Source organism: Drosophila innubila (genome assembly GCF_004354385.1).
Source record: "Drosophila innubila isolate TH190305 chromosome 2L unlocalized genomic scaffold, UK_Dinn_1.0 4_B_2L, whole genome shotgun sequence".
Classification (NCBI taxonomy): domain Eukaryota; kingdom Metazoa; phylum Arthropoda; class Insecta; order Diptera; family Drosophilidae; genus Drosophila; species Drosophila innubila.
In genome coordinates this window covers 17,277,929-17,292,095 of record NW_022995372.1, presented here as the reverse complement: position 1 = coordinate 17,292,095, position 14,167 = coordinate 17,277,929, and the positions used below count along the sequence as shown (strand labels likewise).

The following is a 14,167-nucleotide window of genomic DNA, read 5'->3' as shown; positions in this document are numbered from 1 at the left end:
TAAAAGTCAAGGAATTTATAGTGTTTGAATTATTTTTGTTACAGCAAACATTTTGGTACATTAATATTAATTTAGAAAACTATCTCTGTCTATCTTCTTAATGCTTTGAATTTATCGAATTTTCATTTCAATTCAATAAATGATAGACATTTTATAGACATTTTGTCGATTACTGTAAAAAATTATTCAATTATGATCATGATTAAATTAAAATAGCATAAAAAGTAGCTTGGATTGATTAAAAAAAAAAAAACAATGAAAAAGAAAATAATTCTTTTCTGATATTTTTGTTCAAAAATTTAGGCTTTTTTGTTTTTTAAAAGCTGTCAACCCTGACACAGCCTCTTATTGTCAGTACTAAAAGTCTGGCAATACTGTAAAAAGCTCGTACTGCGACGGTAAATCCAAAAAGACCAGCAACAAGTCTGTGAAAAGTGCGCGTAATTCTTAAAAATCTTTATTTATATTTTTATACTACTGTATTGTATTTTGGTTTCAACTTTTCTTGTGAAATAACCATATACTAAGCCAAGGACGCCTGGACGGGTGAGTGCTTTTCATGTTGTTGCTATTCCCTATTTAATCCAATACACCTGCACTCTCAAAGTGCGGCAAAGCGTAGCGCAATGTTTCATTTACGCGAGAGGAGGCGAATTGTTGTTCCACCTTTCGCCTGGCAAAGTCGGCGTCTTTGAAGTTCTCCAAATTGTTGTCCGCGGTTTGTGCCTTGTCCTGGCTCACCGTGGGCAGAATGGCATAGGCGGCAAAGAAGCCGTAGCTCTCCCGGCGATGCACCTCGGCCAGCAGCTGATCGTAGCTGGGCACAGGGACGCCCATGTCCAGATTGAGCAGCGTGTCCGCCAGTCGATTGTGATAGATCTTGAGCAGCTGTGGACGCTTGTGCTTTAGCACATCCAAACTGAGGCTGGTGTAGAAGAAGTAGTTCAGATCGATGCCGGGACTGCCCCAAATGCTCAGCTGAAAGTCTATGAAGATCACGTCCTGCAACTGCTGCGCCTTGTCGTATTTGAACAGCATGTTGTTCACCCACAGATCACCATGATTAAGTACCTTGATTTCTTTGTCCAGCGGTGCCTGAGCCCTCACCAAGTTCGAACGATGGTGTTCCATATATTTTCCAATTTTACTCGCAATGCGCTCAAATCCCGGCCAACTGCTGACCAACTTGTGGAGCTGATGTCCGTTTCCGCTAAAGAAACTTAATATGAGACCTTTGTCCTTGGCCAGACCGTGAGGCGACAACATGCCATCGCCATAGGCTTCAAAGATTTCCGTATCCTGAATAATCAAATAGATTGTGAGTTGATTCTACTCAAAGATTAAAAATTATTCTTATTATTTTACCAACATCGCCAGCACCATAGAGGCAGCATGAAATTCCGCTAAACGTTCCATGACCAAGCGGCAATGTGCCTCATTCAGACCCGCTTCTCGTGAGGCCATCACATAACCCAGCTGGCTGAGATCCTCAAACACCAATGCGTTCTCCGGCGCCTTAAGACAATGGTAAAGTCTGAAAATAGATATTTGTGGGGAAAATTCGATTATCTTCGACAATATACCTGCTTACTTATTTATTATGTAACGGGCATACAAGTTTAGCTGTAAGAAAAGGTATATTTTTTGCAATAGAAAATATGCGAATTCTTTGTTGAACTTCAGAAAGAATTGAACGAAAAAAATCTTTAGAATGATAACCGTAGTTGTTTTTTGAAATATATTAACTTATCTCCCAGCATGCATATTTTATTTTTTATTATCTCATATTGTTTACACTCACTTGGGTCCAAAGCGTCGTTTGCATTTCATAAGTAGCTCCAGGCGGGGCAGCACTTCATAGTACGTGATCTTCTCCTTTAAATACACTTGCAAATCCTCTATGAACTCCACCGACTCATTGCGTGGAATACTTTTCACTATAACCGCCATTTGCTGCTCCTTCTGGGAATCTTTAATGTTATTTTGTAACTTGTATTTCATGCATGCCCGATAGATTTGACTGCAATAGTTTTCCCCGGTGCTGCTGCCCATGCTGCAATAGATTCCAACCAGTTGAATCCGCGAAGTGCGTAATGCCGTCTCCAGCACCTCCTCGAAGAAGGAAACACTCAGATGCCTGGGTGGCGATGCCTCTAGCTCCTGATCGTATACAATGCTACACATGTTGTAATCTCAAATGGTTTGAAAAGCATCAACGATGCGTTGCCTATTTTATAGTATGAGATACACCGAGAGAGAGAGAGAGCATTATTGAACGTAATTAATCATTTACTAAGTATATGTGTGTTTATATATATACAATAAAAAATGTTTATAATTTCATTTAATAGGCTGTAACAAATTTATATAGACAATGACACGCGACCTTTTTTTTGCGACACACATGGAATACTTTAAACCAGTTATTTAATTTTCTCGGTTTTGTTTTACATCTCATTATAATTATATACGAGTAGCATCGACTTGTTTATTTGATAGACAGCCCGTGTCTCTGAAATTATCCTATCAAGGCCCACCCACTTTTTAGATTTTGCCAACTTATATTATTTAACACTATTTACTTATTTGCTATTCAATCAGTTTTCCAATTAGCGATGAGTGCTATTCAGATAAGACAGATGCCAGAACAAATTTGCGCTCATTTCTCTCTCTTTCTCTTTTAAGACCCCGTATTAAAAAAAAATACAGGGGTCGATTGGGTTTGTTTTAACGAATATGTGCGTAACATGCAGAAGAAGGCGTGGCAGACCCTATATAGGGTATATATTCTTGATCAGCGCATCAATAGCCGAGTCGATATAGCAATGTCCGTCTGTCTGTCCGTCTGTATAAGCGCCTAGATTTCAGACACTATAAGAGCTCGAGACAGCAAACTTAGTATGTAGGTTCCTCTAAATTGCAAGCAGATCAAGTTTGTTTCAGAATTTAGCCACGCCCACTTTACCGCCTAAAAATCGACAGAAAATTTCATATCCAAATTATAAGAACAATTTAAAAGCTAGTGACACCAAACTTGGTATGTAGATTTCTCTGTATTGCAGACAGATCAAGCTTGTTTCTATTTTCGATCGGACCACTATATCATATAGCGCCCATAGGAACAATCGGTCGAAATCAAGTTTTAGTATGAAAACTTTTGTTTTATGAGATATCATAACCAAACTTATAGAATATGCATTTAAGTTAGTCTTATACATCCTTACCGAAGTTGGTTAAAATGGGACCACTATATCATAAAGCTGTCATAGGACCGAACGGGCGAAAATCAAGTCTTAGTATGAAAAACTTTTTTGTTTTATCAGACATCGTAACCAATCTGATAGAATAAACATTTACGTTAACTAAATATTTTTTTAATTTTGCCATAGTAAGTACGGGGTCTCCGGCAGTCGAGTATGCTCGACTGTAGCACCGGCCCACTAGTTCTCTATGATTTTGTTTGTTTTGCGTTGAGAGCCTTATAATGAATCAGCTAAACTTATCTAATCTCATGTAATTTTTTATTTCCTTAGTTCTAGACTTTAGTATACATACACTTCTTCTCTAGTTGTCTGACTATTCCTATTCCTATTCGAATAGTATTAAAACTTCTTTTTTTTTAACACTATTTAATTTTCGCTTATTATCTAAATTTCTATCAGGCTTGTTTGTTTGAACACCTTAATTCAAATTCTGTTGTCATAATTATATATCATTATTAATTTAATTTAGATTTATCACGACATATTTGAGTAGTCTGCATTATGATAATTTCTGTCTGAAATAATTAAAAATACAGGGTGTCCCATTACCAACGATATAACTTTAAATGTAAATAAAACACGTTTGTTTATAAGATTTCGAATTTCAGGTCTTGCGCCATCTTTTTGAAATTGAGGTCAACTGCATTGATTTCATATATTTCCGGGGATGAAATCCTTTAAAATTCATTGCCTTGTAGCAATGTAAAATTAACAAGTAATTATTTTTTAGTTCACATTTTTCAAAATCACAACGAATATATTAACGAGGCGTTTTAATCGCTTGTTCAGTAAATAATTTTAAGTAAATGAAAATTTGCGTAGAAAAAATAAATAATTGTACAACTTTTAGGCGAACGTGAGACCCACCACGATTAAATTAAATACAATTGACTTTATCAGTCAAAAATCGGTAAGCAAACATGACCGCCATGAACTATCCAAATTGTAGCACTGCATTTGGGACACCCTTTACATAATATTAGAGATAATGAGTGAGAGACATGGCAAATATTGATCAGCTACTGTTGAGTAGCTCTTAATATTGAGTGACAGCTCAGAGATGCATCTTGGCTCGCATTACATACGAGGGTCGGCTGACAAGTTATTGGTCTAAGTATTGAAGCGGTGGATACTTTATTTATATTATTTTTTATATTTTTTCGCATACTTATCGCATGAAATTAATTTAAAGCTTCGAACCCTTATATCTTTGTCAAATTGGCTTGACTTTAGAATTTATTCTCTTAATTTTACAGTAATTAAATTAAAACAATAAATAATTAAACGTTATAAAACAAAATAAATGATCGGATTTGTACATACATACGTACTATATGACCGTATTTTCTCGAGATAAACCTATCTTCAATTTGAACTAGTTTTTAATAGAAAGCAAAATAAGCAAAATGATATACAAACAGAAAACAACAAATAATTTTTGGAAAAGTGTACCGATTCTTATAAGAAAACCAATTTCGGTTACGGTTCCGGTGCCGGTACTTAAAATGAAACGTTTATTTTCGGTTAACGGTTCCGGTGCCGGTTCCGGTATTATTCCCTGATTTTAACAGATTTTAATATAAAAATTAACTTATACGACATCCAATTAACTATAGTACAGTTATTTGCTTTTACAAATACTTTATTCGACGACCATGACACTCAAGTGATGCAATCGCAAATAGAATAAGGGGTTTGTATTATTTTCCCACTGGCGCTAAATCTTGAAATAACAAAACGACAGTTGATTAATTGAAGACAATTTAAGTGTGGCAATTTGAATTCTATTTGAATTGAAAATTTCGCACATGCAACCGTTATAATACTCGTAATCATATGCAATTGTTACTGGGGGAAATTGTTCAATCGAATAGTTGCAAGTCATCTAAACGCTTCAATGTGAACTTGAGACTTTCCAGAGTGCGTATATTGCCCTCGAACATGAGCTGCACCTTCTGTCTGGCAAATTCCTCATCGTGAAAGTTCTTCAAAGAGTTATCTTCGGAATCGACCCCAATCATACTCATCAGAGGAAAGAAACCGAAGGCCACAAAGAAACCATAGGCTTCCCGGGCGCGTATTTCCGCCAAGATGTCATCGTGTGTGGGCAGAGGTTTTCCCCAGGGCAGCTTTTTCAGACATTCCACCAGAGCATCATAGTAGGCGTCAATTAGCTGCTGACGTTTGGTCTTCAGCACATCCAGCTCTAGGCTGGTATTTAGGAAATAATTAATGTCAAAGCCCAGGCTGCCGTAGAAGCACAGCTGGAAATCAATCTGGGAGAGACTTGAATGAGCTAAGACTTCTTGAGAACTCTGCTCCAATTACTTACAATCTTCACCTGCTGCACCTGATACTGCTCATCGTACTTGAAGAATATATTGTTCACCCAGAGATCGCCCTGATTGAGCACATTATACGCTCCACGCAGTGGATAAACTGACTTCACGACACGCTCCGTGAAATGCTCGTGATATCGATAGAGTTTCCTTGTTATAGCCCCAAATCCCTCACAGTCGTTAATCAGGGCCGCCAACTTAAGCAATTGAGTGCCGAAGAGCAGCGTAAAAGGCTGCGACTTGATGGCATCCATGTGGAGTAATCCAAATGGATAACGATCTATGATCGTTTGAGGCTCATGCTCTGCCATAACCATCGTCAGAGCATGATACTGGGCCAATTTGCGCATCACCAGCATCGCATGCTCTAAATCCAAGCCAAGTTGACGGCATTTCAGCTGATAACCCTCACAGCAGAGATCCTCAAAGATAATGGTCTGCTCTGGCTGCGTGGTTGAGTAAAAGTGTCTGTACTCAATAAGAAAAGGAATCATATTAAACTCTCAGTTCCTTCAAGAAAATAACATTCCGATCGTTTCTTACTTGGCACCCAAAATCCAGTGCTCTTCGCTGTCATTGGCCCGCCACATAAGCGCCTCCAGCTTCGGTTTAATGTGCATGTAGAAGACACTCTCCTTGTTGTAGATGTGGAGACGTGCCAGGATCGCCTGCTTCTCGGCCGGCATACACTTGACAATTAGTGAGCACTCGACGAGTTCCTGTTCCGCCGTCTGATACTTGATATGGGCCCGATAGATATTACTACAATAGTTCTCTCCACCGCGCGTCAGATCGGTCAACTGGACATCCAGCACCTGCAGATCCTGCTGTTGCAGGCCGTGCTCCAGGGTGCGTCTGAAGAACTGCGATGTCAAATAAAGCGGCAGTGCCTCCGTTGTAACCGACATTATCTTTGAATCTGAATCTGTTCGGCGGCAAAACTGTTTGCTTTATATGGAAAATCAGAGTGATCTATGGTAAGTTTTTAATTGACCCTAATGGAAGATCTTTGGATGCATCTGTCTGTGGCCTGATTGGCTTAATAGAAAGGCATTCCATGACTCGTCGTTTATTTTGGGATTAGCGGTAACAGCTTTTGATGCACTCTGCTTTTAGATATTTCAGTGCAGGATTAAAAGAGTTCCACTATGAGATTCCGTATGTCAAGTTTTTTTAATATATATAATAATGCAAATGACATAAAATAGTAACTCCACCAATCTAGATAATATTTTCATGAAAATCTTTTCAATTTCGACTCTGTAATTTATTGTGTTCAAGTATTGAAGTCTAGGAAACTAGTTTTCTGTGGATCAGGGGACTTTAATTGAGAAATTAAATAATAGTCTGGGAAAATAAATTTCTTTGAATCTAGGGACTTTAATTGTGAAATCAAATAATAGCTTTACCCAATTAAACGGATAAACAACTTACATAACACAATTATATAGCACTAACTATACAAAGCTGAAAAACTATAATTTGAACATTTAAGTCGTTGCTTAAAAACGCAAAATGCGATTAAGTAAAACAATTGTTAATAATAAAAGAGAACGTTTACATATGTATGCAACATACCATTTTACTCTAACAGTAACAACTATATACCGCTTATATTTCCAATATTTGCTAAAAATAAACCTCCCAATAAAAAAGTATATTATATTAATTGAAGAAACACATTTATGTTAGATCATTTTAATTGATCTCTGGTCTATAAATATCTGAATTGTGTATGACATAGCAATTAGCTTTCAATATTGTGCTGGTCAGATTGTCTCAGTCGATGAACCCATTTCTTGCTGTCGGAGCATTAGCTTAGTAATCGTTAAAGACGCCCAGTTCATCGGCACGTTTAAGAGCCCATTTGTGATAATCATTAAGAAACTTTTGCGAGAAGATTGCATCCATTTTCTTGGCTTTGTAACTCTCATCGTTCATGTTGTCAATGGTATTGTCATGGGACAGTTCCTTAGGCAGGGTAACCATGGGCAGGAAAGCGAATAAGGCGAATATTCCGTATATCTCACGGCTGCGCAGCTCCCAAAGTAAATCCTCATAGGTGGGAATATGCTCGAAGCGTGCGTACTCCAAGGCCTCCTTAAAAGCCTTATAGTAGACCTGAATTAGCTCCTCGCGACGCTGCTGCAGCAACTCCAACTTGACGCTGGTGTTCAAAAAGAAGTTCAAATCGCAGGCGGGACTGCCGTAAAAGGAGAGCTGAAAGTCCACAAAGATGGCGCGGGTTGGCACTTCAGGCTGCGATTCGTTGTCGTAGGCATACATAAAGTTATTCGTCCACATATCGCCATGATTGAGAACCACATAACGATCTTCCGGCTTCGGTTTAGATGCAGACAAGCAATTATTTCGAAAGTTATTGGAGAAACGTTGCAGATGCTTCGTTATCTTCTCATAGCCTTTCCAACTGTCTGTGGCATTAATGAGGCCCTTAAGGAAACCGTTGAACATATTCTCAAAGGTATCGGATTTCATCAAAGTAGCTTCACTAAGCATTCCACTTTGATATTTATTGACTATTTCCGGATCCTGCAAATTATCAAATGGTATTTAATATTTTTTAAGTACGAAATCTTGTCGAATTCGTCACCTTCTCAGCGAGCACCATGGATGTGGCATGTAACTTTCCCAGGTGTTGCAGTATCAATGAGGCATGCGCCCAATCCAAACCTGCCTCACGGGAGGCTATTCTAAAGCCCTCAACTTTCAGATCATGAAATACAATCGTCTGCACGGGCGTCTTCATGGAGTGATAGTATCTGTAAGATAAAGTTTTAGCTTCCTATTTCCTTTTCTCTGTGCTCTTCTACTTACTTGGCACCGAATCTGCTTCCATTGGTAAGAATATCCAAGCGTGGCAATATATCTGTATAGGTCTGTTTCTCCTTGATAAACACACTGACATCCTCCAGGAACTGTGTACCCTCCGAAATGGGAATTGTTTTCACAATAAGCGATAATTTCTCCCTTTTCTTTGACTCTTTGCCGTCAGTCCAACGTGCAAAGTTCAAGAGCACGCGATAGATCGCTGAGCAATAGTTATCCCCCGGATTGCTGCCCCATTCAAAGCTGATCTCGTAGATCGTTACTTTTGTTTCCCGCAAACCCTCCTCCAAGGTATCCACAAAGAAGGCTTCGTTCAGATATTCTGGCACAGATATACTTTGTTCATTAGTAATAATCACCATTTTGCCGATTTTATTTTTTCCAAAATTTATATTTCTAGCTTGGGAACTCTCGGGCCTCACGCGACGATCACTCTCCGATAACGACTACTTTGATTAATGTTAGAGACCCACTATTATATGCGCATAGTTTGCTGGGAGAAATTGTGTGAGTTTTGCCGCGATTTCGACGACATTCTGGCTCTCATTTTCACTGTCAGTGTCATCGTAAAAACAATAACAATAAAAAACCATATCAGTGCACAGTAGATCAAGTGTAAATTAATTAAGCTAGGTAATAAATTAAATATTCTTATAAAATTTAAAAAAGTTTTTAAATACGATTTATAACCTATATTAAATATCAAATCTTTTTACCAAATATTAGATTCAATATATTTATATTTACTCCAAATTCAAAAAAGTTTCAGCGCTGTATTTTATGAAATGTCCTTAAATTTTGAAATAGTCCCCAGTTGATTCCTGATTAATTTTAATTATTCACACAAATTTCAGTCATTGCTTTCCACATCAATTAAATACATTAAAAATATTTTATAAAGTGAAAAAAGAGTTTAACACAGTTGAAATAAGTATTGAACCACTGTGTCTTTAATTACATCACAGTGTAGTTTCATAGTCTCTCCGTCGCGTTGAGAGTTTTGTTTGCTTTTATTTTTGAATTCTCTTCATTTTTGTATTCCCTTGTCGAGGGAACAACTTTTATTTAAAAGTAGGCGCAGCTTTTAATTTACCCTGCTCTTAACTGTATTGTGAGCATTATTGCTGGATATTCTCCTGTTCAGGGGTCAATAAAAAATATGTACTTATCACATTCATAACTAAGCGCAACGGAGTGATTAGCAAGTACGCGATATTTACTATTTATTCATTTTACAAGTGTGTTGTTATTAAGATAAAAATGTGCGATACACATACCAGGAACTCATTAAAATTTGTATACACAAGAGATATATTTTACGAAACAGATAGTGATGATATAGTCGTTTGTCTAACGCGTGTTGAGGCACAAATAGTGTCTCTAAGCTAAATTTAAAGTCTCTTATCTGAGCGCAAAATACATTGTCAAATTAGCTGATAAAATATGCACGTTGATAATACATATATAATACAAGTTTGAGCACCATTTCAGTATAATTAATATGTGACAGTGGGCAGCGCTATAGATTCTACTAGTTACAAAATCAATGCACTTTGTTTCATTGCTTGGAAGAGGAAAGCACGTGAAATATGTTCAACAAGATGAACCATATCTTTTTATTTCTGGTACACAACCTATATTGAAAAACTCACACGTGTCTTAGCTGATTCAAGTTATCAACCAGTAAATTCTACCATATAAATTACACCATTTCAGTATAATTAAAAGTGGGAAAGTAGTGATTTTTTGCTATTGAGTATAATGTATACAAAATCAAAGCACTTAATCTAATTGATTAGAATTGCGAATATTCAGCAAAATGAATCAATTTAATTACAATTCCATTTCACAACCTGAATTAAACAAAATCTAATTTTTACATGACGTATCTCAGCTGATTAAAGTATCAACCAGTGAACCCTGTTATATTCGAACAATATTCATTGAATAGCCGATAGATCGGACACACACCCTGTTTTTGTTGGGTCGGGTAATTTCTGGATTCGTTGTCTGCTCATTTTTTCGCAGGATATTTAAGGAAGTTATTCCTTTACCCATGACAATCTAATTTCCCCTTATTTAAATTATTTTCGGAGTAATGTGGCAGGACATTCATGTGCTAAAAAGTGGACACAATTTATTGGGTTTTAATTTAATGAGTAATCTTTTCGCGTTCATGCTCGCAGGGAAATTAATTACACTTGCTTTTATAATAGGAAATATTTGATAAGGTATAAAAATGCAGCATCATGTTTTAATCATGTCTAAGATAGAGTGAAACTCAAGTTGGTTGTTAAATAAGATAAGAAATAATTTAGCATAGTTTTTTACACTCTGCAATAAGAAAAAAAGTAGTGCATGGTATGCATATACGTTTATTAGAGTCTTTCGGTAATACATTTTTAATTAAAGTTAATAATAAAATCGTATTTAATATTATAATACCTATATCGTAACTTTTGCTTTAAAATAAAAACTAAGTGTATTTTATTTTAAATAAAAATTTAAATATAAAAAAAAAAAATTCAGAATGAGAATTATATTTTAAGTATAGGTATAAGAACAAATCGAAAAAAATCAGTAAATGAGTATTTTATTTTAAAACTTATGAGAGTCACAATGCCTGTTAATTATAAAAATGAATTCACATAAGTTTTTTTTTAACATCTGACAGATAGTTTAAGTCGACAGAAAATGGGCTTAAAGTTGACAGCTGGCTGTTAACTTTAACATGAACTGCAAATGAATCATTCATTTTCTTTCAACTTTGCTTTAACGTTTTGTCTTTTACGGTATGGTTGTTTAAAAAAAAGGTATAGAAAATAGACATACAGAATTTGTGCAGAGTGCTGCCCATTCTCCCATTTAAGGACACTTTTTTCCCTCGCCTTGCAATACGCATCACCAGTTGCTTTTTTGCCTGGGTGGGAGGAGAGAGAGTTTGGTAGAAAGCGAGGACAGAAATGGGCAGTTCGCCATGTTTGCCATATTTGGCGCTTTGCCTTTGAGTTGCCATCGGCCATACACACACACACATACACACACACAGGCACACACTAGCACAATTGTGCATGTCACGTGCCTTTGCAGTTCATGACGGCTTAATTAACTCGTGTGTTAGTTTTTCTTGATTTTTTGTGTGTTTCTGTACGTTTGATGCTTTCGAGATTCTCGCTGCATGTGCATCTGACTTTTCGTTAGTTTTTCAGTTTGTTGGCAAATGTAAAAATACACAGCATACATTTTACATTACACGTTAAACGGAATGCATTAATAAACAACAACGTTTGAATGCCCGATTGCACACAAATTAGTGACCAAAGCCACGGCTGTCTGGCCGCGCTCCACCCTCTCCCCGTCACCGTGTCACCCTCCTCCTTTTCCCCCCTCGATCCATTGAGCAGCGCTGATGTATGCGATTTTAATCGTACGCTCAGACACAAACATGATGCGAACCCAAAATCCATGGCAACCCCTCTCCCGGGTCTTGTGTGGACAAAATATAATGGAAGTTCTCTTTTCTCTTTTTGGTGAGTGCGAGAAGCGGATGCCCAAAAGTAGACACAACAACCGAATCGGGATGCAGACAGGACTGAATAAATGACCATAATCAAACACTTTACGCCTGAAAGCATGCCAGGCATGGGAATGCATTCTCTTGCCATTGAAGAAAGCAGCTCTGCCTAAGCTCAATGCTTCCTGCACTCTTCTTTCTGCACTTGCTCTTGCTCCTGGTAATATTTAGATTCATGCTACCATGTCCCTATCTGTGTGCATCAAAGTAGCTGTCGCCGGTGGCCAAATTTAATTAGTACCCTCCAATGGACTCCCTACCAAGTTAGGCAGAGCTTTGTACAAGGTATTTGCATTTTCTTATTGACTTTGACAGGCTGAGAGAAGCCACAGCAATAAAAGAAAGGTCGAGAAGAGCGGAATAAATTAATGAAGTTTTGAAAGAAGCTGAGTAGGCTTATGAAATCGATAAAGGCATGTGAGATAGATTGCACATTTAGTAGTAAATTTATTTTTATTTTATGGATATTTCAATTGAATTCTATACATTTTATATATACATAGTAAACGATCCAGTACGAGTATCTTCAGAAATTAATAGTTGACAAACTGAACGACCATTATTTATAAACATATGCTTATTTGTATTATCATAAGAGATTAACAACCAATTAGTAATTTATAATTTCTGAACTTGGAGTGGATTATTTTTACTTTGTATAAAATAAGTGACGAGAATTGCAACTGAAAATACAATTGTGAAAAATAAAGTGGCACCACTTTTGAATTAACCACTTAAAACTATAACAAATTGAATATATATATATTTGTAAATGATTATTAGAAATTAAGTAGAGGAAATAAAAAAAGTCTGGCCTTAAGAATGATTGTAGAAAACATTTTGTTCTATTCATTTCAAATAAGACGAGCCCTAAATTAAAAAAAAATTAACTACTTCAAAAAATGTTGTTGGTTTACCAAAAGTACATAATATATTCAGTTTTGATAATCTATAATTAAATATTAAAAAAAAAAAATATTTTAAAATAAAACTCCAATCTGACGATATTTTTGTGACTAGGAATGCTTAATTTTGACATAGAATAATAAATAATTGCGAACTCTAAAGAGCATGTAGTGTTCATTATGTATCATTCGGCTTGAATTTTCATTCTTCTTGCTTGGCCACTGTTAAATTAAACTTTATTTGCCAGTAGCACGTGGGTTGTCTACCGCCTACCTTATACCGTATACCTTGTACCGCCTACCGCATGCCGCCTGCCGGTTGCCCTTTAATCACAGTTGGCGCAAATCAAACACAAACAAATGACATTATCATGGGGCAGGGATGCGCTTATAGCCATGATGGGGGGAGGTCGGGAGGCGGGAGGAGTGTCAGTTGTCTGTTGGCGGTTGCAAAACTGTTGCATACCTTTGAGCGGCGACGGCGTTAGGCAGTCGCATGCCTTGCATACTTTTTAGCTGCGTGGCCAAGCGCATGAATAATTGATTTCCATTGCCCAAAAGTCGCGCGTTCTCTCTCCCCCATTAGGTATAGCATCTCTATATCTCTCTCTTGTTCACAGAGTCTCACACTGCTGTCGTCTCGCATTCATTTGTCAGAAAAGAGCGTCAGTTTATTTGTCTGTCTCTCTGTTTCTCTGTTTCTCTGTCTGTCTGCCTGTTTGTTTGTTTGTTGGTTGGTTGGTTGGTTGGGTTGGTTGGTCGTGTTGTTTATTTGTTTGTCGCTGTCGTCGCATGCAACATTTTTTCGCTGAATCCTTGCATAATTCGCCAGCCCTCCTCCTGCCCCTCTCTCTCCCTCTCACTCTCTTGTCCTGTGGCTATTGTTTTTTCAGCCTGTCGCTTATCAGTTTATTTTTGTTCATGCCATTTGCGTGCTACTGTCGCTGATCCCTCCCACTTTCCCCCACTCTCAAGTTTTTCTTATTTGCTATTGGCATATGTTTTGGCTGGTCGCGTGTTTGGCTTTAATCCCGTCCAAAGCATTACGTTGCCATCGCCCATACTTCTCTGTTTCTCTGGTCTCTGGGCTTAACTCGCTCCCCACAACATTTTTACTCATTTGTAGCTAACATACTCGTATTTGGCCTCTGGGTGGCAATTGAATCGCAGCTTATTTTCAAAGTGAACGGATATATATTTAATTTTCATAAATACATATTTGCATTGCAAATGGTTGAT

General features: G+C 37.2%; 3 protein-coding genes across 3 annotated transcripts; all 3 read right to left on the bottom strand.

Annotated features, from left to right (window-relative positions):
- Positions 1-312: 312 nt before the first annotated feature.
- Positions 313-2,228, bottom strand: LOC117781360. The gene is made up of 3 exons (XM_034618107.1): positions 1,802-2,228; positions 1,366-1,534; positions 313-1,299 (listed from the first exon to the last, which is right to left on the bottom strand). The coding sequence occupies exons 1-3, from the start codon at positions 2,182-2,184 to the stop codon at positions 580-582; spliced, it is 1,272 nt and encodes a 423-aa protein (XP_034473998.1). The 5' UTR covers positions 2,185-2,228; the 3' UTR covers positions 313-579.
- A 2,783-nt stretch (positions 2,229-5,011) lies between these two features.
- On the bottom strand, positions 5,012-6,523 carry LOC117781361. Its single transcript, XM_034618108.1, has 3 exons — positions 6,146-6,523; positions 5,596-6,070; positions 5,012-5,539 (listed from the first exon to the last, which is right to left on the bottom strand). The coding sequence occupies exons 1-3, from the start codon at positions 6,508-6,510 to the stop codon at positions 5,126-5,128; spliced, it is 1,254 nt and encodes a 417-aa protein (XP_034473999.1). The 5' UTR covers positions 6,511-6,523; the 3' UTR covers positions 5,012-5,125.
- A 739-nt stretch (positions 6,524-7,262) lies between these two features.
- LOC117781575 lies at positions 7,263-8,912 on the bottom strand. The gene is made up of 3 exons (XM_034618343.1): positions 8,438-8,912; positions 8,214-8,382; positions 7,263-8,152 (listed from the first exon to the last, which is right to left on the bottom strand). Exons 1-3 carry the CDS (start codon positions 8,809-8,811, stop codon positions 7,421-7,423), a joined length of 1,275 nt encoding a protein of 424 aa, XP_034474234.1. The 5' UTR covers positions 8,812-8,912; the 3' UTR covers positions 7,263-7,420.
- Between the last annotated feature and the right edge of the window lie 5,255 nt (positions 8,913-14,167).